Source organism: Schistocerca cancellata, chromosome 2, assembly GCF_023864275.1.
Source record: "Schistocerca cancellata isolate TAMUIC-IGC-003103 chromosome 2, iqSchCanc2.1, whole genome shotgun sequence".
In the NCBI taxonomy this organism is placed as follows: Eukaryota; Metazoa; Arthropoda; class Insecta; order Orthoptera; family Acrididae; genus Schistocerca; species Schistocerca cancellata.
In genome coordinates, this window is record NC_064627.1 from 800,619,619 (window position 1) to 800,646,405 (window position 26,787).

At 41.9% G+C, this 26,787-nt stretch overlaps 1 protein-coding gene across 4 annotated transcripts in view; it reads left to right on the plus strand.

The window, feature by feature from the left end:
* LOC126162661 (activating signal cointegrator 1 complex subunit 2) overlaps nucleotides 1-26,374 on the plus strand; it is a 133,485-nt gene extending 107,111 nt beyond the window's left edge. For all 4 annotated transcript variants that reach the window (XM_049919303.1, XM_049919304.1, XM_049919302.1 and 1 more), the window contains exons 13-15: nucleotides 6,796-6,984; nucleotides 14,980-15,203; nucleotides 26,062-26,374. In XM_049919303.1, coding sequence (XP_049775260.1) covers nucleotides 6,796-6,984; nucleotides 14,980-15,203; nucleotides 26,062-26,201 — 553 coding nt within the window. In that variant the 3' untranslated portion in view covers nucleotides 26,202-26,374. The remainder of the gene's footprint in view (nucleotides 1-6,795; nucleotides 6,985-14,979; nucleotides 15,204-26,061) is intronic.
* Nucleotides 26,375-26,787: the final 413 nt, after the last annotated feature.

Below are 26,787 nucleotides of genomic sequence, written 5' to 3' on the forward strand. Positions count from 1 at the left end.
TATGGTGGGGCTGACACACCGGTGTCAATGTGTTCTTTTTTCCATTTCCAGGAGTGTATATAGGCTTCTGCGATTCACACTAACCTGTTGTCATTCAGAGCAGACTGTTTCAGATTTCATTTGCTTTCAGCCTGAAGCTGAAATATTAGCAATTTTTCTTGTTATAAGTTCATCTTCTTTCCAGATAATTTTTCTCAATCACATGGAGTGTAGGCAATTAGTAAATTGTTTTTACTTCCTGTGAAAAGAGCATAAGCTGCAGCATTGTATCTTTCATTTTTGTTATGTATGCACATTTCTGGTGTACTGTTAGTTGCTGCTGTACTCTCTGTGATATGATAGTAGCCATCCCTTTTGTGTGTGTGTGTGTGTGTGTGTGTGTGTGTGTGTGTGTTTTTAGGATGGTTTGGGGGGGGGGGGGGAGTTAGTTAGCTATTGTTCCCACATTAAAGGCTGTGCAAAAGTTATGCAGAGTTGCTAACATTGCTCCTACCATAGCATTTGTGATGCCTTGCACCACTCCTCGTCCCCACTTCAGCTGTCAGTTACAGTTACACCATTCCTTTCTCCTTCCCACTTCCTGTCTCCTTTCACCTACTCTAGCCATATCACTCCCTCACTCCATTAGGGCACTAGAGCCAAGACAACGTGTGTGTTGTGTGAGTAACTTTGTGTCATCCATTCTCTCTCTCTCTCTCTCTCTCTCTCTCTCTCTCTCTCTCTCAAGATTCTGTAACTTACCAAAGAAAAGTGTTGGTAAATTGATAGAAACAATAACAAACACAAACACACACACAAATTTCAAGCTTTTGCAACCCACGGTTGCTTCATCAGGAAAGAGGGAAGGAGAGGGAAAGATGAAAGGACATGGGTTTTAAGGGAGAGGGTAAGGAGTCATTCCAATCCCGGGAGAGGAAAGACTTACCTTGGGGGGAAAAAGGGACAGGTATACACTCGCGTGCACGCACGCACGCACGCACACACACACACACACACACACACACACACACACACACACACACACAAGCAGACATATTTAAAAGCAAAGAGTTTGGGCAGAGATGTCAGTCGAGGCGGAAGTACAGAGGCAAAGATGTTGTTGAATGACAGGTGAGGTATGAGTGGTGGCAACTTGAAATTAGCGGAGGTTGAGGCCTGGTGGGTAACGGGAAGAGAGGATATATTGAAGGGCAAGTTCCCATCTCCGGAGTTCTGATAGGTTGGTGTTAGTGGGAAGTATGCAGATAACCCGGACAGTGTAACACTGTGCCAATATGTGCTGGCCATGCACCAAGGCATGTTTAGCCACAGGGTGATCCTCATTACCAACAAACACTGTCTGCCTGTGTCCATTCATGCGAATGGACAGTTTGTTGCTGGTCATTCCCACATAGAAAGCTTCACAGTGTAGGCAGGTCAGTTGGTAAATCATGTGGGTGCTTTCACACGTGGCTCTCTCTGCCTTTGATCGTGTACACCTTTCGAGTTACAGGACTGGAGTAGGTGGTGGTGGGAGGGTGCATGGGACAGGTTTTACACTGGGGGCAGTTACAAGGGTAGGAGCCAGAGGGTAGGGAAGATGGTTTGGGGATTTCATAGGGATGAACCAATAGGTTACGAAGGTTAGGTGGACTGCAGAAAGACACTCTCGGTGGAGTGGGGAGGATTTCATGAAGGATGGATCTCATTTCATGGCAGGAGTTGAGGAAGTCGTATCCCTGCTGGAGAGCCACATTCAGAGTCTGGTCCAGTCTCGGAAGTATCCTGCCAGAAGTGGGGCACTTTTGGGGTTCTCCTGTGGGAGGTTCTGGGTTTGAGGGGATGAGGAAGTGGCTCTGGTTATCTGCTTCTGTACCAGGTAAGGAGGGTAGTTGCGGGATGCGAAAGCTGTTTTCAGGTTGTTGGTGTAATGGTTCAGGGATTCAGGACTGGAGCAAATTCGTTTGCCATGAAGACCTAGGCTGTAGGGAAGGGACCGTTTGATATGGAATGGATGGCAGCTGTCATAATGTTTGTTGCTGGTCATTCCCACATAGAAAGCGTCACAGTGTAGGCAGATCAGTTGGTAAATCATGTGGGTGCTTTCACACGTGGCTCTGGCTTTGATCGTGTACACCTTCTGGGTTACAGGACTGGAGTAGGTGGTGGTGGGAGGGTGCATGGGACTGGTTTTACACCGGGGGCGGTTACAAGGGTAGGAGCCAGAGGGTAGGGAAGGTGGTTTGGGGATTTCATAGGGATGTACCAAGAGGTTACGAAGGTTAGGTGGACGGCGGAAAGACACTCTTGGTGGAGTGGGGAGGATTTCATGAAATCCCCAAACCACCTTCCCTACCCTCTGGCTCCTACCCTTGTAACCGCCCCCGGTGTAAAACCTGTCCCATGCACCCTCCCACCACCACCTACTCCAGTCCTGTAACCCGGAAGGTGTACACGATCAAAGGCAGAGCCACGTGTGAAAGCACCCACATGATTTACCAACTGATCTGCCTACACTGTGACACTTTCTATGTGGGAATGACCAGCAACAAACTGTCCATTCGCATGAATGGACACAGGCAGACAGTGTTTGTTGATAATGAGGATCACCCTGTGGCTAAACATGCCTTGGTGCACGGCCAGCACATCTTGGCACAGTGTTACACCGTACGGGTTATCTGGATACTTCCCACTAACACCAACCTATCAGAACTCCGGAGATGGGAACTTGCCCTTCAATATATCCTCTCTTCCCGTTATCCACCAGGCCTCAATCTCCGCTAATTTCAAGTTGCCACCACTCATACCTCACCTGTCATTCAACAACACTTTTGCCTCTGCACTTCTGCCTCGACTGACATCTCTGCCCATACTTTTTGCCTTTAAATATGTCTGCTTGTGTCTGTATGTGTGTGTGTGTGTGTGTGTGTGTGTGTGTGTGTGTGTGTGTGTGTGTGTGCGCGGCGCGCGCGCGAGTGTATACCTGTCCTTTTTTCCCCCTAAGGTAAGTCTTTCTGCTCCCGGGATTGGAATGACTCCTTACCCTCTCCCTTAAAACCCACATCCTTTCATCTTTCCCTCTCCTTCCCTCTCTCCTGACGAAGCAACCGGGGGTTGCAAAAGCCCGAAATTTTGTGTGTGTGTTTGTGTGTTTTTTTATTGTGCCTATCAACCAGCGCTTTCCCGTTTGGTAAGTCATGGAATCTTTGTTTTAATATATTTTTCCCATGTGGAATGTTAGAGGGAAACATTCCACGTGGGAAAAATATATCTAAAAAGAAAGATGATGAGACTTACCAAACAAAAGCACTGGTAGGTCGACAGACACACAACCATACACACAAAATTCTAGCTTTCACAACCAACGGTTGCCTCGTCAGGAAAGAGGAAAGGAGAGGGAAAGACAAAAGGATTTGGGTTTTAAGGGAGAGGGTAAGGAGTTATTCCAATCCCGGGAGCGGAAAGACTTACTTTAGGGGGGAAAAAAGGACAGGTATACACTCGCACACACACACACACATATCCATCCGCATATACACAATGCGGATGGATATGTGTGTGTGTGTGTGTGTGTGTCCGAGTGTATACCTGTCCTTTTTTCCCCCTAAGGTAATTCTTTCCGCTCCCGGGATTGGAATGACTCCTTACCCTCTCCCTTAAAACCCAAATCCTTTTGTCTTTCCCTCTCCTTCCCTCTTTCCTGACGAGGCAACTGTTGGTTGCAAAAGCTAGAATTTTGTGTGTATGTTTGTGTGTCTATCGACCTGCCAGCGCTTTTGTTTGGTAAGTCTCATCATCTTTCTTTTTATATATATATATATATATATATACACACCTAAAAACAAAGATGATGTGACTTACCAAATGAAAGTGCTGGCAGGTCGACAGACACACAAACATACACACAAAATTCAAGCTTTCGCAACAAACTGTTGCCTCATCAGGAAAGAGGGAAGGAGAGGGAAAGACGAAAGGATGTGGGTTTTAAGGGAGAGGGTAAGGAGTCATTCCAATCCCGGGAGTGGAAAGACTTACCTTAGGGGGAAAAAAGGTGGATGGATATGTGTGTGTGTGCGAGTGTATACCCGTCCTTTTTTCCCCCTAAGGTAAGTCTTTCCGCTCCCGGGACTGGAATGACTCCTTAACCTCTCCCTTAAAACCCACATCCTTTCGTCTTTCCCTCTCCTTCCCTCTTTCCTGATGTGGCAACAGTTTGTTGCGAAAGCTAGAATTTTGTGTGTATGTTTGTGTTCGTTTGTGTGTCTGTCGACCTGCCAGCACTTTCATTTGGTAAGTCACATCATCTTTGTTTTTAGGTATATTTTTCCTACGTGGAATGTTTCCTTCTATTATATATATATATATATATATATATATAAAAGAAAGATGAGACTTACCAAACAAAAGCGCTGGCAGGTCGATAGACACACAAACAAACACAAACATACACACAAAATTCTAGCTTTCGCAACCAACGTCTGCTTCGTCAGGAAAGAGGGAAAGACGAAAGGATGTGGGTTTTAAGGGAGATGGTAAGGAGTCATTCCAATCCCGGGAGTGGAAAGACTTACCTTAGGGGGAAAAAAGGACAGCTATACACTCGCGCGCGCACACACACACACACACACACACACACACACATCCATCCGCATATACACAGACACATGCAGACATTTGTAAATGCATGGCGATCATCTCTACAAATTTCCCATTTCCTCTGTCCCCCCCCCCCCCCCTACCTGCCTACACACACTACTTGACTTCATTACATGCCACGTACCTATCCCATTGCCTTGCAACCTCTCCCTCTGTCATCCATCGCCATTTCCTCCACCACTCACACTTCATCCCTGCCTCTCAGTCTTGTTAATGTGCCTGTTGACCACCCAGTGCCTCAACAGTGTGATGAATGGTTACCTTTATTCCTTGTAGTATATGTGTCCCAAATTGAACTTTCCATAAAGAGCAATTATTGATAATATCTCCCTTTCCACCTCTGTTACATACAATGCACTTAGCTCTTCACTCTTCTATAGCTGCTGGTTCGAATCCTGCCTCAGGCATGGCTGTGTGTGATGTCCTTAGGTTAGTTTGGTTTAAGTAGTTCTGAGTTTTAGGGAACTGATGACCTCAGATGTTAAGTCCCATAGTGCTCAGAGCCATTTGAACCTCTTCACTCTTATTATCTCGTTCACAATGTTTTAGTAGTAATCTGTGTCTTGCATATTACCTTGTCTTCAACCTTTAAGCTCTCAGGTTTTCAAATCTTGTCCAGTAAGTCTCCCCTGTCCCGGGTTTCTGGGTGACTTTTGTCAACTGTACCTCTTTCCCTAAAACTTTCCAGTTCTTTTCCTTCACCCCTCTGCTTTCCCCTTCAACTTTTCTGCCAGAAGAAAGAGTGACTGGCTCTGAAAGTTTGTAAAAGTTCAATCATTTTATGTCTGTATGTTCCCCTGCTGCTGCTTGTGAGTATATTTTTTCACATCAAACTGGACTTTCCAGTATCATATACTTTACATAGATCATGTTAACTTAAGCTTTTGATGTTGTGTCAGCCTGACAAATATATTTCCTCACTTTATCACATTCCCATCACTTTACTCACAAAATGAGTTGTGACATTACATTACATTCTGTGCTATATACTAAATTGTCTGCGCATTTGTTTCCAAAAGTGGAAAGTGACACCGTTCGCTGTGGACTAGGAGTTTCTGAACGTTTATGAATCTTTGAAGGCCATGCAGAGTGCTGAATGTACAACCATACTCTTATGTGCTAGAAAAACACACACTGCTATGCCACTGCAACATCAGCTACAAAGACAATGCTTATATTGCTTTTGTATATTACATCACAAGTAGTATTCTGAAATGCATAGAAGATTTGTTAAAGCTGTTGTAGTGTTTGGTTCAGCTTTAAAAAAAAACACACTCTCTCTCTCTCTCTCTCTCTCTCTCTCTCTCTCTCTCTCTCTCTCTCTCCCCCCCTCCCTCTCTCTCTCTCTCCCTCTCTCTCCCTCTCTCTCTCTCTCTCTCTCTCTCTCTCTCTCTCTCTCTCTCTCTCTCTCTCTATCCCCCCTCTCCCCTCTCTCTCTGACCAAGGGACTCATGGACTCACATTTAAGAAGAAAATGGTTTAAAGCCACATCCAGACTTCCTGATTTAGGTTTGCTGTAATTGCCGTAAATCGCTTAAGGCATGTGCCGGGGTGGTTCCTTTGAAAGGGCATGGCCAATTTCCTTTATTGATCTGGGCTTGTACTCCATCGTCCCATGTTTTTGGCTGTGTACCACAAACTGCTGTTTCAGATATAAAACAGTGTAGAATACAAACATGTATGATGTTATGAACAGCATGCCTCAAGGTTAGTGTTTTGTCTAACAAATCAAATTTATAGTTCTGCTCATCATAGTATCATGGTGTAATTTAATTATTTTAAAGATTAATTTATTGTATTGGCAGAAGGTAAGAAACTGAAAATAAATCCTTTTGTACAGTTGAAAGTGAACTGCAGTGTTAACCTCCAAGAAGTAGGCCCCTTACATTGGACAGATATCTTTCACTGTTCCGTGCCTGCTTCCAGCATTTAAACCTGTCCGTCAAACACTTTCTTCAAATGGCACAGTGGTGGAGGAGCTGGAGTGTTGACTTGGTGTGGGTGCTCTGATGTATAGGTTCAAGCACAGCCATTTCTCAATTATGATATTTTATTCCTTTTGGACAGATTTTTAAATTGTTGTTCTCTATCTAGAAACCTATTCAATTTAGCATTTTCTGTTGCATGTACTGAATTACATTTAATTCTTTTTTCTTTTAGGAAGCCAAAGTACAAAGATGTGAAAGAGTTGCTTGATGATAAAACACTTATAAAGCAGTACCAGAGCACATATGCAAAACTGGGACTTGTGGAAGAAGATGAGAGTCAGTTTAATTATTATGACGACGAATATGATGACACCTGCGATGATCGTGAAATCTCGGTACCTGAAGTTGGGGATGATGAGAGGTATGTGTAGAAGTGCCTTGCTTTCTTTTGTCTGCAAAAATAAGCAATACCTTGAGGATTCATGTTCAGTAACAGAACTGTAATAGTTTGCTAAGATCACTCTAAAAGCTACATTGAATAATATCATGTAGGATTTAGTTAGCTCATTTTATTTGCCATATCGCCACGGTCCCTATTGTCGCCCTACCTTGCCCAGAATACAGATTTAACTATCTAAGAATGTCTCATTTTTACAAAGCTATCATAGTAAACGTTTTTTAAAGGCAAGCAACACCTCAGGTAGCAGGACCTTGCCCTGGTTTATTTACAAGAGATAGACACAGGATGCTCCTCAGAAACAGTACAAGCCAACTTAAGTCCATATTCCTAAGCAAAATCCAGTCCTTTCTGCATCAAAGCTCTGCCTGTGATAAAGTCCATGTTATTAGCAACTGAGCCAAACCTGCTGCGCACTCACCACACATTCCACAGATTGCATCACACTTGACTCAGCCCAACCCAAGACCAACTTATATGTGGGATTCTGGCATGGTCTTGTCATAGGGCACTCATCATGACTAATTGTCTCTGGGTAGTGGTGACACAGCACCCAACTGTAATGTTGTCCCAGCTACTTGATTTCCATAATTGTACTGAGTGGCACCATTACATCTCCCTCCCTCCCTCCCAGCAGCAGCTGTGGGGGAGAACAATATAGGTGGTACAAGCCCTGGAAGAGCCGCCACTGGGAAAGGCAGCATATTAGTATCCATTGGCATCACTGCAGAAGGCTGGGGCCAGACGAGGTACCATAGAAGTTGCACGAGTTGCCACAGGAGCATAGGGTCCACCAGAAATAGAGAAACCAGATACAAGTTGTGTGCTGTTGAAACTCGTGGGCCCATACCACCATGACCACTCAAAAACAAGAGGTCTCAGATGATATGCTCCGATAGTGGTTGTGGTATGTCCAGGAGAGTGCAGTGATGGACGATCATCAAGTCAGTCTGCAGAGTTGTGTTCTTCGCTTGCAGTGGCCCTGTAAGTAGCTAAAAGACCACAGTGAGCATCAGCTGCAGTGTTAGACATCATTTTCTTGTGTGTAATGACTGTGACATTATTCTTCATTGGTGCAAGTTCATTTGCTGCAGGTTTGAACCCAAAATATGTCAAGGATGGTTACTCGAAAGAACACTTGTGCAAAACATGAAATCACCAAGCTAAGTGGCATAGTTTGGAATACCATTTGGTAATTGGCCCATAAAACACGGGAATATGGCGGCGGCCAAAAAGGTTACAAAAGTAACCAATCATTAACAGTAGAGGCCATATGGCATTAATTTTGCGAGAGTCCCATCTGTTATCAATAGAGGATGAGTTTGTGCTTCTGTTTTGCATCATTTTGAAGTCACCACAAAGTCTTAAGGTGCCACTAGGTTTGTGTACAGGTACAAGCAGAGTGACCCACTGAATATGAGAATTGAACATTAACCTATCTTCATTAGTGAGTCCTTTAGAGCCTGGGGCACCAGGTGACCTTTGAAGAAGCATGAGGGTAATCTTAACAGTGATGTGAGTTTGAAATCGGGTCTCTTCCCAAATCCAAACAAGAAACAATAATTGATAATGACATATGGAATAATCGGGTCTACTGCAGGATGTTTGTGTCGCTCTGGCACAATATTTTGGCCACGTAACTCGTTGCCTTCTTCAGGTGCTACCTGAGACTGCCGTATTGGAGGATCTTGTCAAGTATTTATGCCCAGAGATCGCTGGGTGCTCTCTTTGCTGTTCGCGCCCGCCTGGCGCTGCTTGTAATGTGTTGTCTCTTCCCCGGTGCTTCTTCGGACGTCCGCGTCCGACTTGGTCGCCATCTGTGGCAGCTCTCCAAGGTGTGTCCTGTGTCAGGCGTACCGTTCACAGTCCGCGCCTGCCTGGTGCTGCTGCTGAGGTTTTGGCCCTTCCTTGGTGCTCCCACGGACCACGGACGTCCGCACCCAGCTCGTCTACCATTTGTGGTCGTGGCAGCTGTCTGGGGCCAGACCCACATTTGGCGTTCCGTTCGTGGGCCGCGCCTGCTTTGCACTGCTCCTGAGGTGTTGGCACTTCCCTGGTGCTCCCATGGACGTCCGCGCCCGCCTCGTCCACCATCTGCAGTTGTGGCAGTTATCTGAGGTCCGTCTCACGTTGGGCACTCCGTTCGCGGTCTGCACCCGCTTGGCGCTGCTTATAAGGTGGTGTCTCTTCCCCGGTGCTCCCTCGGACGTCCGCGCCCAACTTCGTCTTCATCTGTGGCAGCTCTCTGAGGCCCGTCCTTTGTCGGGTGCTCTGTTCGTGGTCCGCGCCCACTTGGCACTGCTCCTGCGGTGTTACTACTTCTTGAGGAGTTTCTTGATTCCTTTTGTTGGGCCTGATAAGCTCCATAGACAGACTCCACACTGAGCTGAGCTGGTAACCGCTGTCTAGGTTTATTAGGTTGTCTGTGACCTTGATCTCAATGGCCTCTTTTATGACACTGCCCCAAAATCTTGGCGTCTGTGTCACAATTTTGGTGTTGTTGTAGTCCATTGAGTGACCGAGCTCCAGACAGTGCTCCGCTATGGCAGATTTGGTTGCCTGTCCGTGTCTGGTGGGCCTCTGGTGTTCTTTGCACCTGACATCCAACGTCCTGGTTGTCTGGCCAATGTATGACTTTCCACACTGGCACGGGATGTTGTAAATGCGTGGATTACGTAGCCCCAGATCGTCCTTCACACTCCCTATCATTGTCCCAATTTTGGAGGGTGGACAGAAGATAGATACTCTTTATATCATATTTTGAAAGAGTTCTACTGTTCTTTGCAGAAATAGGTCTGGCATATGGCAGGTATGCCACCTTTTTCGCCTCCTCTGGCTCCTCTTCTGTACCCTGTGGTTGGCTGGTAGCACGAAGTGCCCTTTGGATGTCTATGGAGGAGTATCCATTTCTGCTAAACACCAGCTGTAGATGTTCTATCTGTGTGGCCAGACTTCCCGTATCCGACAGAGCCCGAGCCCTGTGAACTAATGTTTTCAAGACTCCATTCTTCTGTGCCGGGTGGTGGCAGCTACTGGCTTGAAGGTATAAGTCATTGTGGGTGGGCTTACGATACACACTATGCCCCAGAGTGCCATCTGCCTTCCTCTTGACCAGGACATCCAAGAATGGGAGCTGTCCATCCTGCTCTAGCTCCATAGTAAATTTTATACTTGGGCAATGTGAATTTAGATGTTCCAAAAAGTCATCTAGCTTCTCCCTGCCATGGGGCCCAATGACAAAAGTGTCATCTATATACCTAAGAAAGGACTTGGGTTGGCAAGTGGCTGATGCAAGTGCCTCCTCTTCGTACCTTTCCATGGAAAGGTTGGCTACCACTGGTGATAAAGGGCTGCCCATTGCCACTCCTTCCATTTGTTCATAAAATTGACCCCCATAAAGAAAGTATGTTGAGGTCAGTACATACTTGAACAGGTCGAGCAGGGCACCATCGAACTGCTCTCCAATGATATTGAGTGGATCGGTGAGTGACACTCGTGTGAAGAGCAACACTACATTGAAACTGAACGGGGTGTCAGAGTTCACAATGTGTAGCTGCCTTAGCCGTTGTAGGAAGTCCTCCTAGTTTTGAATGTGGTGTGCTTCTTTGCCCACATATGGTGCCAATATCTTCTTCAGGTATTGTGCAGTGAGGTATGTCACTGTACCGATGTTACTGACAATAGGTCGAAGAGGGACCCCCTCCTTGTGGACCGTGGGGAGTCCATAGAGTCTGGTTGATACAGGTGCTTTGGGATGAAGCTTCTTGATGACCTGTTCAGGTAGACCTGTCTCCTTCAGCAACTTCCGGGTCTTCTTGTCCACCTTGTCAGTGGGGCCGCCATCTAGTGACTCGTAAGCAGTGTCTTCCAGAAGTTGTTGCACCTTCCTATCATACTCCAACTTGTTTAAGATGACCGTGGAGCTACCCTTATCAGCTGGCAGAAAAACAACGCTGTCATCTTCCTGTAGCTGCCTGGGTGCCACCCTCTGCTCGCTCGAGATGTTGGATTGGGGGCTTCGTCCTGGTGATTGCCCTGCAGGTCTCCCTGCGGATCTCTTCAGACACTTTGGAAGGTAGCGTGTTGACGACTTGCTCAACCGAACTGATGAAGGCTGCAACAGGTACGCTTCTGGGAGTCACTGCAAAGTTGAGGCCCTTGCTGAGTGCTTTTGAGGTGGCCTCATCGAGCTGCTTGTCACTCAGGTTGACCACTGTCCGTGTGTCCCCATCCTGCTGGACCTTCTTGTTAAGGCGCTCAAACTTGGCCTGTTGACATGCAGTTGATTTCCTCATGGTGCATTCAGCCAAGGACCAGGAGTCACCATCAACCTGGTCCCAGTCTTCTCGGGTCAGGGTAGCTGCTATGGAAAGATGGAGATACAGCAAATCGCTGGATGTGACATCTAGGTGGTGGCGCATGTCACACACTCTTTCTCTTACCAGCGCGAGGCTGGCTCTGTGTTTGATTCTGTTGGCCGTTCTGGTGTTAACATGATACTTGAACCTGGCGAATACAGGAACTACATCCCCCTCTCTGCATCTCAGAAGGAAACTGAGTGAACTCAGCATCCTCCCCTTCCTCTGTAGAAGCTTATCCAGCTTCTTGATATTAAGATACATCTCCTCCCCGTAGAGTCTTGTGATGTAACTCTTCAGGCTTTCCCGGCAAGATCCTGACATGTGGAATAATCGGGTGTACTGCCAGATGTTTGTGTCGCTGAGACGTCAGGTGCAAAGAACACCAGAGGCACACCAGACTCGGACAGGCAACCAAATTTGCCATAGCGGAGCACTGTCTGGAGCTCGGTCACTCAATGGACTACAACAACACCAAAATTGTGACACAGACGCCAAGATTTTGGGACAGCGTCATAAAGGAGGCCATCGAGACAACCTAATAAACCGAGACAGCGGTTACCAGCTCAGCTCAGTGTGGAGTCCGGCTCTGGAGCTTATCAGGGCCCAACGAAAGGAACCGAGAAACTCCTCAAGAAGTAGTAACACCGCAGGAGCAGCGCCAGGTGGGCGCGGACCGCGAACGCAACTCCCGACGCAGGATGGGCCTCTGACAGCCGCCACGACCGCAGATGATGGACGAGCCAAGCACGGACGACCGTCGGAGCACCAGGGAAGTACCAACACCTCAAGAGCAGTGCCAGGCGGGCGCGGACCACAAACGGAGCGCCCGACAAAGGACGGGCCTCAGAGAGCTGCCACAGATGGCGACCAAGTCGGGTGCGGACGTCCGAGGGAGCACCGGGGAAGAGACAACACATTACAAGCAGCATCAGGTGGGCGCGGATGGCAAAGAGAGCACCCAGCGCCCTCTGGCATAAATACTGCACAAGATCCTCCAATATGGCAGTCTCAGGTAGCACCTGAAGAAGGCAACGGGTTACGTGGCCGAAATATTGTGCCAGAGCGACACAAACATCTGGCAGTAGACACGATTATTCCACATGTCAAGATCTCGCTGGAAAAGCCTGAAGAGTTACAATAATTGATAATGTTTTTTTACATTTCATTAAGTCTGTCTCAGAAATTATTGGAGTAGTTTCACAAAGATATACAGGGTGTAACAAAAAGGTATGGCCAAACTTTCAGGAAACATTCCTCACACACAAATAAAGAAAAGATGTTATGTGGACATGTGTCCGGAAACGCTTAATTTCCATGTTAGGGCTCATTTTAGTTTCGTCAGTATGTTCTTCCACCTATGCTCAATGGAGCACGTTATCATGATTTTATACGGGATACTCTACCTGTGCTGCTAGATCATGTGCCTTTACAAGTATGACACAACATGTGGTTCATGCACGATGGAGCTCTTGCACTTTCAGTCGAAGTGTTCGTACGCTTTTCAACAACAGATTCGGTGACCGATGGTTTGGTAGAGGCGGACCAATTCCATGGCCTCCACGCTCTCCTGACCTCAACCCTCTTGACTTTCATTTATGGGGGCATTTGAAAGCTCTTGTCTACACAACCCCGGTACCAAATGTAGAGACTCTTCGTGCTCGAATTGTGGACAGCTGTTATACAATACACCATTCTCCAGGGCTGCATCAGCGCATCAGGGATTCCATGCGACGGAGGGTGGATGCATGTATCCTCGCTAACGGAGGATATTTTGAACATTTCCTGTAACAAAGTGTTTGAAGTCACGCTGGTACGTTCTGTTGCTGTGTGTTTCCATTCCATGATTAATGTGATTTGAAGAGAAGTAATAAAATGAGCTCTAACATGGAAAGTAAGCGTTTCCGGACACATGTCCACATAACATATTTTCTTTCTTTGTGTGTGAGGAATGTTTCCTGAAAGTTTGGCCGTACCTTTTTGTAACACCCTGTATAAGTGTATACCTAATAAGGAAGAGTAGCTTGGTAATTTAAAATTTAGAAAGACGATGCAGCCATTAAAGACAGGAAGTGGGAGAAATTGTACTATATGGGAGTGCAAGTTACTAATTATCTGGGCTGATGTTCAACCAAAACTGCATGAATAATGCAAATCACATATGTTTTTACCAGAAACTGCATTTAACTGTATTTTCAGAACATGCTAAATGTTGCATTTGAAATCCCAGTGCATTACATACACATTATCGCCAGAAACTGACAACTTACTTACAAAATGACACTTAAAACATGCCTTATTTCATATTACTTGCTTTCATTTCACTTTCAGAACTTGTTCTACTTTCCCCTCCCTTTCCTGCAGCAGTTCCCATTTTCCAGAGAGTCATGACAGCAACATAATCAAATGATATTCTAATAACATATCAACATATTTTAGTGCAACAGTTTGTGTGATAACAGATTTCTTGATCAGTTCATCTTTACTCTCTTCCTTTACTGAATGCACTACATTCACTATATCCATGTCACTTAGCTGCTCAAAGACCAGTTCATAGGCGTCAAAGTTTAACTACTCATGGATGTTTTTGTCTTCAACACCTTCACAACCAAAAAACTAAAATCTTAATTCTAATTATTACAGAATACTTCATGTTTCATTTTTTTATTTTTTCAAAAGTCACCACAGTACATGTGGTTAATCTGCAAACCAGACAATTCGAACCCTGATAATTGGATGCTTCTTGTATTGGAAAGGGTAACTGGATATGGCGCAGGAAGACAAAAAATATGAAAGATGAGGCATGTAAAGGGAAAGAGGGGCAGTTTGATATGAGTAGCTTGAATTTGGGTTACAAGAATAAGGAAAAGATCTGTAATAATATCATCTTTTGTGGACAAAAGACAACAAACCTATTAATAAATGTACATTACAACTGATCATCATCTTCAAATGTTAGTGTAAGATTAAGAAAGACGTTTCTGAAACATCTTGTTTGAGTGAAGTATGCTGCGTGAAAGGCTAGGAAGTAGAAATTGTTTTGACATAAGTTTTTATAGAGGTTTTTTTTTCACTTTTAAACTAACAAATTAATGAACAGAATAAAGGAAGAAAGTAGTTGAAATGTTGAGAATAACATTTCCAAAGAATAGAGAGACAAATTAAGGATAAAAATAGAGGCTATTTAATAACCATGACTCATAAGAAAAAGCAGAGTGAGATTGCAGAATATTAAGAAAATATTACATAGTCTAGGCTAAAATAAATATTGACTCATATAGAAAAATGCAACTTTTGTGCAGTTTAGTTATTTGTAAAGTACTGATCGTTGCTGGATCTCTCTCTCCCTCCCTCCCTCTCCCTCCCTCCCGCCCTCCCCCTTTCCATTGTGTATGGTGCCATTCCTCCTTTCTGTTCAGTTTTTCATGTTTTTCCTAATGATCATGTCATTCATTACACCTTCTTTATTTTTGTGACAACCGTTTTCATAATAATGTTTTTTCTGTGGGAGTTGTAGTGTAAATTAGATCTTCTATTACAAATGAAATTATCATGTTATGCATATTCCTTATTTCTGTAATTAAAATATTCAATACTTTAGACGTCCTCTGGTCATTCCCCGTGTTCTGCGGACGAATGAAGATGTGAAATCAAGTGAAGAAGAAACCGGAAGTGAAGATGATACAGCAGCAGTTCCCTCTGATCAGTTCGTTCGAAATCCTGAAGAACTTCGAGCACAAGCTGAACACAGACGCCAAATGAAATTACAAAACAGGGGTCGTCGTCATTATAGTGGAGCAATGCCTCAGTCCAGAGATGTAGTTGGTAAGTTTGAAAAATCCCTTTGACTTTTACGCTCCTTCAGAATATTTTATTCTATGTGGTATTGTTAATTCAAATATTGTGAGTCTTTTGTGGGTTCACTAATACAGTATGAATCATATTTAAATGACTCAGTTCATACATTAGTGTGGTTCTATGATTGTCATTTGGAGACCATATTTACCACTGACAACTGGAATGACCTCAAGAAACCACCAAAGCTGCTACAATGTGTATTTATATATGAACAACCAATTTTGGTCAAACAGCCACCTTCAAGCCACTTACATTTTAACAAAAATGTATAAAAAAACTTTTCACTTTGAAATAGTTAAACTGAAGCACTGCATTTACAGCTACATACATACTCTGCAAGCCACCATATGGTGCATCGCAGAGGTTACCACTTACTACTACTAGTGATGCTTCTTACTTGAAATGTACAGTGGCAGTAGTAGAATTGCTCTGCAGTAGGTATCAAATGCCAGTTCTCTAAACTTCCACAATATTGCTGTTTGAGCTTATGAAGCAGCTTCATAATAACTGCATGCTGATTGAACCTAATGGTAACAAATCTAGCCCCTAAATTGCTTCAATGTCTTCCTGTAATCCAACCTGGTGGGGATCCCAAACGCTCAAATAGTACTCAAGAATGGTTCGCACTAGCATCTTGTATGCCATCTCCTTTATTGACGAGCTACACTTTCCCAAGATTCCCCCAATAAAATAAAAAATCAAATATTCGCCTTCCTGCTAACAGCCTGACGTGCTTATTCCATTTTGTATCTCTGTGCAGTGGTATGCCTAGATACTTAATTAATGTGACTATTCCAAGCAGCACCCTGCTGATGCTGTATTCGAATGTCACAGGATTGCTTTTCCTGCTTATCTGTATAACTTAAATTTTTCTACATTTAGAGCTATGTGACATCAACTAGAAATTGTATCCGAGTCATCTTGTATACCCCTACAGTCACTCAGTGACAACACTTTCCTGTGCACCACAGTATCATCAGCAAACAGCCATAAATTGCAGCTCAACTTTTCTGTAAGATCATTTCATTGTGTGAAGATCAGAGTAACATAACTCCAATTTAATTACAACCATTGCCACCGCAGTCGGAATCTCCAGCTTCCTCTTCTTGAAGACTTTTATGAAATTTGTGATACTGTTCCTTCATAATGCTGGTGTGGCAAAGATCCATGTGGTCTTCTGTTTTCTCTTCCTGGTATTTCGGTTATGACTGGAAGACTGTATTGGAATTTCAGAATTTTTGGGAAACTGTCAAACTTTTGAATTGTTGATCATGGAAATATGTGAAAAAGATACGATTAACATCACTTTTGTGATTTTGAAGCCTTTTCACCTTAAACCAGTGTACTTCATTTACTGTCATTTTTTTGTATTTTTCAACCTTTTCTTCTGCATAGCATCAAAATCCAGGAAGTCGTTCTGGTCCATTTCAACAACTTCATGCAGCCTTTGTTTTGAAGCATACCAACAGTATACCATCCTGAAGGGTATAAAGTCAAAATTTTTCAACTCTGTCTATACTGAAGTGTGCCAAGCACAAAGAAGCATCACTGTATTGTAGAAATGTTCAGAGCGTGTAAAACTAGGAGAAGCATGGTGCTCCTATTGATGTTGGGATTTTGTCCTCCATAGGTGCCTGAGAATGAAACAACTTGATTGCCATGTGCAGTCTTCTAGAATTCTTGAAATAAGCTTGATGCTACTTCAATTGATCCACATTCATGCCACATGTAATGTCTAACTTCTGTATACCAGTATTGTATACTGTGAGATTGTATACAGTTAATCTTCATTTGTAGAAAATGTCCTCAGCTGCTATGTTTTGACAGTACCTTATAGCTTGTGGGTCAAACTCCAGTAAATGGTATCTCTTGCTCGGCCCTGCTCTTTCATTTCATTTCTAGCAGCTTCTTGTCTCTCTGAGTATTCTGAATGCTGGCCTTTCTTTGCCTCTTCATTTTCTTTGGAGAGAATTTGAAAACAATAGCAGTGGCCACATACATCTTTTCTAATTACATGAAAGCCTAGGTTAAACTGTGTATTGAATATTTCTCTGTAGACCCATTATTTTTCAGGAGTAACTTGTTCCTCTTGGCAACGTTTCTTATATAGTTCATGCAATATTTGTATATTCATATGTCCTGGAAAGAACTGTCACACAATGCTCTGTTTCAAGTAATGCAATGAAATAGTAGGAAAAGATTTTATATGGTTACTTATTGTCTCCTTTGCCTCATCCATCTCCTTCTTAGTAAAACCAACTGATTTGTATATAAGTACAACATAACTTCTGCACAATTTCAGTGCAGTAATGTGTTCACTGAAAATTTGTGTGTGTGTGTGTGTGTGTGTGTGTGTGTGTGTGTGTGTGTGTGTGTGCGCAAGTATAATCTAACTTCTGCACCATTTCAGTGCAGTAATGTGTTCATTGTAAATAAGTATTACAGTAGTTGTATTACATGTTTATTACCTTACAAATAAATAAAAAACTTTTTTATTTTAAATTCAGTGCATTAGTATTTGTAAAATGACTCTTAGTGTTCATTAAAAAATGACGGTCTTTCCACTTGGGGTCTGTGGAATGGTACATTAGCTTATTTGTTTTAGTTGTAAATATTTGTCATGTATTGTTGTTTTTCTGACATGTTCCACATCCTGGAGGACCTCCTCGCTACGGATCAATTGGAATGAAAGTAAATCTAATCTAATCTAATCTAATCTTATACCTGAATGATGATGACCTTCCTTATTAGCAGTCAGTATCATGTTGCTGCTGTCCCTTCTCTTTTGTATGTATCACACAGATACATTAAAAAGTTAAGGAATACCCCTAGACACACTTGAACTTCACAACCACCTTTCAGTAGAAAGTACTTCGTCACATTTCTTCGAGGCTGTGCACCTGAAGAATGTGGCCTTGCATTAGGTACTTCCTTAATTTGTGGAGCTAATTACGGTTGCTGTTTCTCTGTATCTTGCATAATCCATGGAACATTACCCCTTGCTGATGATATCATTACACTTTCTTGGGCATTTGGAGCAGTTCTTGTACATAAATGTCCAGACTTCTTGTCTCTTTGAGTATTCTGAATGCTGGCCTTTCTTTGCCTCTTCATTTTCTTTGGAGAGAATTTGAAAACAATAGCAGTGGCCACATACATCTTTTCTAATTACATGAAAGCCTAGGTTAAACTGTGTATTGAATATTTCTCTGTAGACCCATTATTTTTCAGGAGTAACTTGTTCCTCTTGGCAACGTTTCTTATATAGTTCATGCAATATTTGTATATCCATATGTCCTGGAAAGAACTGTCACACAATGCTCTGTTTCAAGTAATGCAATGAAATAGTAGGAAAAGATTTTATATGGTTACTTATTGTCTCCTTTGCCTCATCCATCTCCTTATACCTGAATGATGATGACCTTCCTTATTAGCAGTCAGTATCATGTTGCTGCTGTCCCTTCTCTTTTGTATGTATCACACAGATACATTAAAAAGTTAAGGAATACCCCTAGACACACTTGAACTTCACAACCACCTTTCAGTAGAAAGTACTTCGTCACATTTCTTCGAGGCTGTGCACCTGAAGAATGTGGCCTTGCATTAGGTACTTCCTTAATTTGTGGAACTAATTACGGTTGCTGTTTCTCTGTATCTTGCATAATCCATGGAACATTACCCCTTGCTGATGATATCATTACACTTTCTTGGGCATTTGGAGCAGTTCTTGTACATAAATGTCCAGTCTGGCACTTCTTTCTTAGCAGTTGATATGTATGCCTTTGCTGACTGGCTGTTCATTCTTCTTTTATTTCTTCTACACTTGTCTGTGTTTGAACCACATGCTAGAAGCTCAAGACAGTTTTCAAAAAATGTGTTCAAAAGTATTTCGCATGACTGTCTGTCTGTACCACCCCACAATGAATCCATACACATCCCAGTCTGTACTCGGCAGGTTAAAGTTTCCTCCAACCAGTATTGCATGATCTGGGTATTTACGCGCTACTAACCATAAATTTACTTTGAATGACTCTAGAACTGTCACAATGGAATCGGGTGGCCAGTAAAAACATCTAACAATTAACTTAGTTTCACCTACACCTGTTATATGTGACCAGATGACTTCACTGTCACTCTCACCTTCGACCTCAATAGAGATATTATTTTCGTGAACTGCAATGAACACTCCCCCCCCCCCCCCCCCCCCAATGGCCTCTAATGTGTCTGTCCTGTATATGTTCCATGACTTGCTAAATATATCAGAGCTTTCCATTTCGGGTTTCAGCCAGCTCTCGGTCCCAAGAATAATTTGAGTGCGAGAACTTTCCTGGAGGGCAGTAAATTCGGGAACTTTATTATGAATAGTTTGACAGTTTACTGATAAATTGTGACAGCTGAAGTGTCTTTACTCTGAATGACATTTGACTTCCTTTGCTGTGAACTGACTGGAAAGTGTTCATCAGAGCACATCAAACTACTGCATTGCCTAAAAAAACTCTTATGTGCACTCCTCAAGTACTCTGCTACCAAAGTAGCTGTTTCCTTTGTGTAGTGCACCCCTGAACTATCAAGGGAAGCCCTACAAATCCCCACACGATAACGCTGGTCTAGAAATCTGCAGCCAAGACCGTTACAGAGTCAACGAAGACTGGTCGAAACCCTTGAACCTTGTAGCCACAAATAGGCTGGACTTTATCGACAGTGTCGGTGTAGAAACAGGGATTAGCCATCATGATGTCATTATAGCAACTATGATTATGAAAGTTAATAAATCGGTCAAGAAGGCTAGAAGAGTGTTTCTGCTAGATAGAGCAGATAAGCAGTTATTAACATCTCACTTAGAAAGTGAACTGGCATCACTTAGTTCCAATAAGACAGACATAGAGGAATTATGGGCAAATTTTAAGCAGATTATAAATCGTGGTCTGGAGAGTTATGTGCCTAGTAAGTGGATAAAGGACGGAAAAGACCCACCATGTTTTAATATCGAAATTTGGCTGATGCTGAGAAAGCAGGGGCTGTAGCACTCTAGGTTCAATAGGGGACGCACAAATGACGACAAGCGAAGGTTAGTAGAGATTCTATGCATGAAGCACACAACTACTACTCCCAGCACACCTTAGCAAAACATCTGCCAGAAAAAAAAAAAAAAAAAAAAAAAAAAAAAAAAAAAAAAAAAAAAAATCGGGTCATAGATAAAATCAGTAAGTGGGTCTGAGGCTCCCATTCAGTCCCTTGTTTACCAGTTTAAAATTTCACATACAAGAAATTGTTCATATAGGAGAACCGTACAAACGTAGTGTCATTTGACCATAGGGCAGATTTCCGTATGGATGACATAGAAATAAACACATCTGGCTTGAAGAAACAACTGAAAGATTTGAAAACAAATAAATTACCAGGTCCGGATGGAATCCCAGTTCAATTTTAGAAACAGTACTCTACGGCATTGGCTTCTTAACTAGCGTGCATTTATTGTAAATCTCCCGCCCAGCACAAAGTTCCAAGCGAGTGAAAAGAATGCAGGTGACTCCAGTATATAAGAAAGGTACAAGAATGGACCTGCAAAACTACAGACCAATATCCCTAACTTCTGTTTGCTGCAGAATCCTTGAACGTGTTCTCAGTTTGAATATAATAAACTTTCTTGAGACTAAGAAGCTAATGTCCGTGAATCAGCATGATTTTAGAAAGCATCACTCATGCAAAACTCAACGTGCCCTTTTCTCATATGATATACTGCGAACTATGGATGAAGGGCAACAGGCAGATTCCATATTTCTAGATTTCTGGAAAGCATTTGACATAGTGCCCATTGCAGGCTGTTAACGAAGGTATGAGCATATGGAACAAGTTCACAGATATGTGAGTAGCTCGTAGACTTCTTAAATAATAGAATCCAGTATGTCGTCCTCGACAGTGTGTGTTCATCAGAGACAAGGGTACCTTCAGGAGACCATTCTCTATATACATAAATTATATACATAAATTATTTGGCGGACAGGGTGGGAAGCAAACCGCGGTTGTTTGCTGATGATTCCTTAGTGTACGGTGCAATGCTGAAGTTGATTGAGTGTAGAAAGATACAAGACAACTTAGAAAAAATTTCCAGTTGGTGTGATGAATGGCAACTATCCCTAAATGTGGAAAAATGTAAGTTGATGTGGATGAGTAGGAGAACAAACCTGTAATGTTCAGATATAGTATTACTAATGTCTTGCTTGACACAATAAAGTCGTACCAATATCTGGGTATAACATGGTAAAGTGATATGAGGTGGAACAAGCATGTGAAAACTTTGGCAGGAAAGGCAAATGGTTGACTTCGGTTTACTGGGAGAATTTTAGGGAGAAGGGGTTCTCCTTGTAAAGGAGACCATATATAGGATGCTGGTGGGACCTATTCCTGGGTACTGCTCAAATGTTTAGGAACCGTACCAGGTCGGATTGAAAGAAGACATCGAAGCAATTCAGAGGCGGGTGGCTTGATTTGTTACCAGTAGGTTTGAACAACATGTACGTGTTACGGGGATGCTTCGGGAACTCAAATGGGAATCCCTGGAGAAAAAGGCAACGTTCTTTTCGAGAAACACTATTGAGAAAATTTAGAGAACCGGCATTTGAAGCTGACTTCTGAATGATTCTACTGCCACCAACACACATTGTGCGCAAGGACCATGAAGATAAAATACGAGAAATTAAGGCTCATGCGGAGGCATGCAGACAGTCGTTTTTCCCTCACTCTATTTGCAAGTGGAACAGGAGGGGAAATGGCAAGTAGTTATGTAGGGTACCCTCTGCCATGCACCATACAGTGCTTTCAGAGTATCGCAGTAGACGTAGATGTAGAAGAGCATAAGTACCAATACATTTGTCCGTCTGTAAAATAAACTCACAACTTGGAGATACACAATACCTTATTTTCACCCTTTGAGAAGAGAGAGAGAAAGGTCATTTTGATGCAAAATATATCTGACTAATGTGAGAACATACATTGAAAAAGACCAAAATCGAGTTTTGGGAGCTATGTTCCTCTGACTCTCGCACAACTGTTTATGTATGTAGAGAATAAGAGAGGTCCTGTCGTTCTTCCAGAATTTATGCTCAGGCCTTCATCAACATTCTGTTGTGGGACATTGTGTCAAATGATTTGTGGAAATCTAGGAATATAGAATCTACCTGTTGCCCTGCGTCCATGGTTTGTACAATATCATGTGATTAAATGACAGACTGAGTTTCGCACAAGCGATGCTTTCTAAATCTGCACTGATCTGTGGACAGAAGCTTTTCTGTCTCAACAAAATTCACTCGAACTCAGAATGTGTTCAAGAATTCTGTAACAAACCGATGTTAAACCTTTTGCTGCTACAGAAGTGCTGTGTGCATTCCATGCTATGGCAACTTTTGTTATAGTTGTACTGCTTACCAGATGCTGATGCCTGTGCTGAGAGATCATGTTACGGCCAATATGAAATACTTACCATTCTATTTTTTTGAAAACGATAAGGTTTGAACTTCAGAAATCGCTTGGAGATTGAACACCATTTTGTAGTTGTTGTTTCTCAATTAGCTCTTCTGACAGTCCGCTACTGCCATTAGTTGCTGTTTATTTACCTCCTCTTTCGTTTTCATTAGCTCATCCCAGATTTTCCTTCCTATGCATATCTGAGAGTGCTGTGTACTGTGGTATACTGACTGTCAATTCATTTTGTTTTGTACCTTCTGATCTGTTAAGTCAGTTTCGATCCTCTTATCTGATCTTCTTATTCAATGGCACAGACTTGTCCTGGCATCCTCTTTGAAAGGTGAATGGAATGAAATGCACCTGCCATTGTTCAGGTTTTTGTGGTCATAGTTAATTATCTATATACCTGCCTGAGTGTGTTGTTATATCTTGAAGCAGCAGACTCCTTTCTCAAAGACACAAGTCCCTACCAGCTGGAAATCTCAAACGCCAATTACAACAAAATAAAGTCACACGCTGCTTCTTTATTGTGTGTGTACTTCACCTCCCTTATATACATTCCATTTTATATTTTACCACAACATGTGACTTGAACTAAGTTCACAGTACAATCATTTGTGTTCTGTACATCCTTTCTGTGCTTTCCTTGATAACTGACATCATGACCATTGTGATGCTTGGTGAGGTTCTGTGATCTCAGCAAATCTCTGAGGTGGGACAGTGTTTTCCTGGAACATCTGCATCACCATGCAGGTGTCTCAAAGCACAGGAATCCGGGGACCCGTAACCCCTGCCCTGAAGATATGCTGTATCCACTTTCGCCCTCATGACATGTACAAAAGAAACGGAAACTTCCTACACAAAATACAGCCTAAAAGTAAACACTTACTTACTGAAAGAACACAGTGCTTGCTCAATGTCATGAGTATTCTATGTTGGTTAGAGAGATCATGACAAAGCAAGTTGGGATCTTGTTACTTCATCTTGTTTAGCCATCTGCCTCCTTAAATTCATTTTTTCATATTAACTAATTACCATTAATATACATGAATGTAATCTGCATTTTCATAAAAGAGAAAGGTTGGCCCTCCGTTTTAAAGAATATAGCATCAGATCTAATGTTGTGCTTAGTTTTGTGTATGTAATCAATTTCCTGATTTATTTTGGTTATTCATATTTAATATATTTTGTTGTAGGCTGAAATCAGTAATTGTTCCGTGACTTAAATTCTACTTGCCTTGTAAATAAATATAAAGTCTGTAACAATTATAAAAATTTGGAAAAAGAACCACTAGGATTCTTAAAGTACTTATTTGGCTCTATTCAAAAATATATTAGCAAAGCCAGCCCTTAATTAATTCCAAAATAATTACCAGGTTTGTCAAAAGTATTGTTTGCATAACTATACCTGTTAATTTCATTATTAAACAAATAATTCGGCCTAACCTTTGTGGTAGAAGAAACTGTTAAAAAGAAGGAATACTTTTATATATTCAGTTAATTGAATGAGTTGTTTTAATTGTAATTTCTATAACTTAAACATCAAACACTGTATAGTTTCAGTGCCTGTTATTGTGAGGATATATAAAGGCCCGATTTTTGGACTCGTGTCAGTTAGTCCACGGCCGAGTTTCAGACGAGAATCCTGTGTTGATTAGAACGACGACAATGCATCAACTTAACCGTGAAATAAGTGCAAGACAAATAGGCCATGTGTTAAAACAATAACAGTGTTTGTTCAATATGTACCGTATTATTCTGCAAGAACTGTGTTGTGTGTTAAGGGTTTTACTGCTCTAGATATTCAAAAGTAAACTATTGTAGCAGTATGCTGGTGTTTGCCTGCAAACTATTAATGAGGCTTATCAAAGGTTAACCAGTAGTGAAATGGCCATATTAACTGTGTAATATTGGGGGGTTGTGAACAGTGGAAGTAAAGAACTGTGAAACACAAGTATGCACCTGTCGGCTGCATCATTTACAGTAGACAGTGTTGAACTTCCACCCCCCCTCTCTCCATTTTTCAGCCAGTATAACATTGCAGTATGTCGACACCGAGGACTATCAATGAAGAAATAAAGCAGGTGAACGTCACAAGATGGATGGAACGACACATCACTTTCTCTGAAGTGATAGGTTATCCCTAACATACAGCACTGGTGATTTTTGGAACAACAGACAGTTTTGGTTGATCTCCATAAACTTCATCACTGATGGATGCACAAGCATGACAAAATTCTGCAAACCAATTGTATAGTTTATTGATCGTTGAATGAAGTTATTTTAGTCATTGTTGTTTAGTTAGGTCTTTACAAAATTAATTTAAAAAAAAATTCAGCATCTTGTTTAGGATTTTACAAAGTGCTACAAAGATTTTCGTACGTGATTTCCAAATGACAGTGATGTGAAAAACAAGCAGTACTATTGCACACTTTGGCCCATTATCAGATAGACACCTTCCATGGTGGAGACTTTATTACCAGTGTGTTTTTCATAAGTTAAATGCGTTGTAGTTTATACATAGCAATGAGGGTCATACCCATGCCAAGAACTGGTGTTTTGAGAGTTTTTGAGCTATTTTCCTTGATTAAAGTATCACAGTGGCTGCTATACCGGACTCATCTTAGTGATCCAATCGCTTTAAGTTTTCGATGATGCGTTCTGTCACAAAGGTTTTCCTTTAACTATTTTTGGCATAATGAGTTTGCAGTAATCTTCAATTTAAAAATAAATTTGTTGTTTCTATCTAGTCTTGAAGAACACTGAAAATAAATTTCAGTTACCACTCATTTGGTTTTTTAACAACTGGAGTGCAAGTCGCATCTCAGATACTTTATTCAGGGTCCTTCAGCACCCCAACCTGATGATTACTGCTCACTAACTGTTGAGATTCAAAGAAATTCTTACATGGTTATTTGCTACATGATGAAACTGAGACCATCTTCTCCAGTCAAAGGAGGGTAGTAAGTAGTGGTCTCATTCCATATCAATATACAGTGTGCAATATGGTGATACAGTTTTGCAAGTTGATTGGTAGGTGCTGCTTATTTAAAGTTAATTAAGCAATAAACACTGAAGGCAAAAAATGACATTTTTGTGTTAGTTTACAATGTTAGATTTCTTTACTTTAAACTAACAATTTTTCTTTCCACAGAATAGAATTTTCAGTCCAATCACTAAAATGAAAACTGTTAAAATCGGGTACAAATACAGATCATGGTGTTCATCACTCACAGTCCAGTACTCCACATTTATTTCAATTTTGTACATGTTTGTACAAGATTATGCTGCCATTGTTACAAATCCAAAAACAACATTGAAATAAGTATTCATTTCTAATATTGTTTGTGTTGTATTACAGGACGGCCAAAAGGACAAGGGCAAGACAAAACTGTAGTTGTAAATCGACAGAACAAGAGTGCTCATAAGTCGTCATATGCAAATCACAATCGCCGAGCAGGGGCCCAGAGAAAGCGTCAGCAAGGAATGTTTCCTGCATAACATCTGCTTCGTACTTTATATGGAAAAAGTTCCTATCAGTAAATCGTAATGACCAATTTTTTGCACCCTTGTTTTTTGTTATCATCTCTGTGGAAGTTTGTAAACTAAAGAAATAATATATATATATTTTCTGGCTTTTGCAAGTGTAAAGGCAAAAATAAATTTATAATTAACTGAAGGACTAAGTTTTACAAACTTTTATCATGCTTATACTTAAGCTTCCAGTAATTGTCCCCCATCATTTTATTGCTATTTATTTATTTATTTATTGTTCAGAGCTACCACAACAACTTTTCATCACACTACAACATTGCTGCTTTGTAGTTTCACTAACATAAAGGCTACTGAGAGGGCACACCAGTGCAGTGGCCTTTTAGTGAGTTGCAGATGGGAAGCAGTTATTTGTGGTTAGGTGCAAAAATTCCTGGGCATGTGGAGCACCTAGGGATCGTATAACTGCAAAAGCTGGAAAGATGAATTATTCCATTGTGGAACATGACAAATATGGGTGTGTTAGTGTTGCCTCTACATTGTGAAAGGTTTGAGGTTGTGTGAGTAAAATGTTTCACCATATGCGAAACTGTTA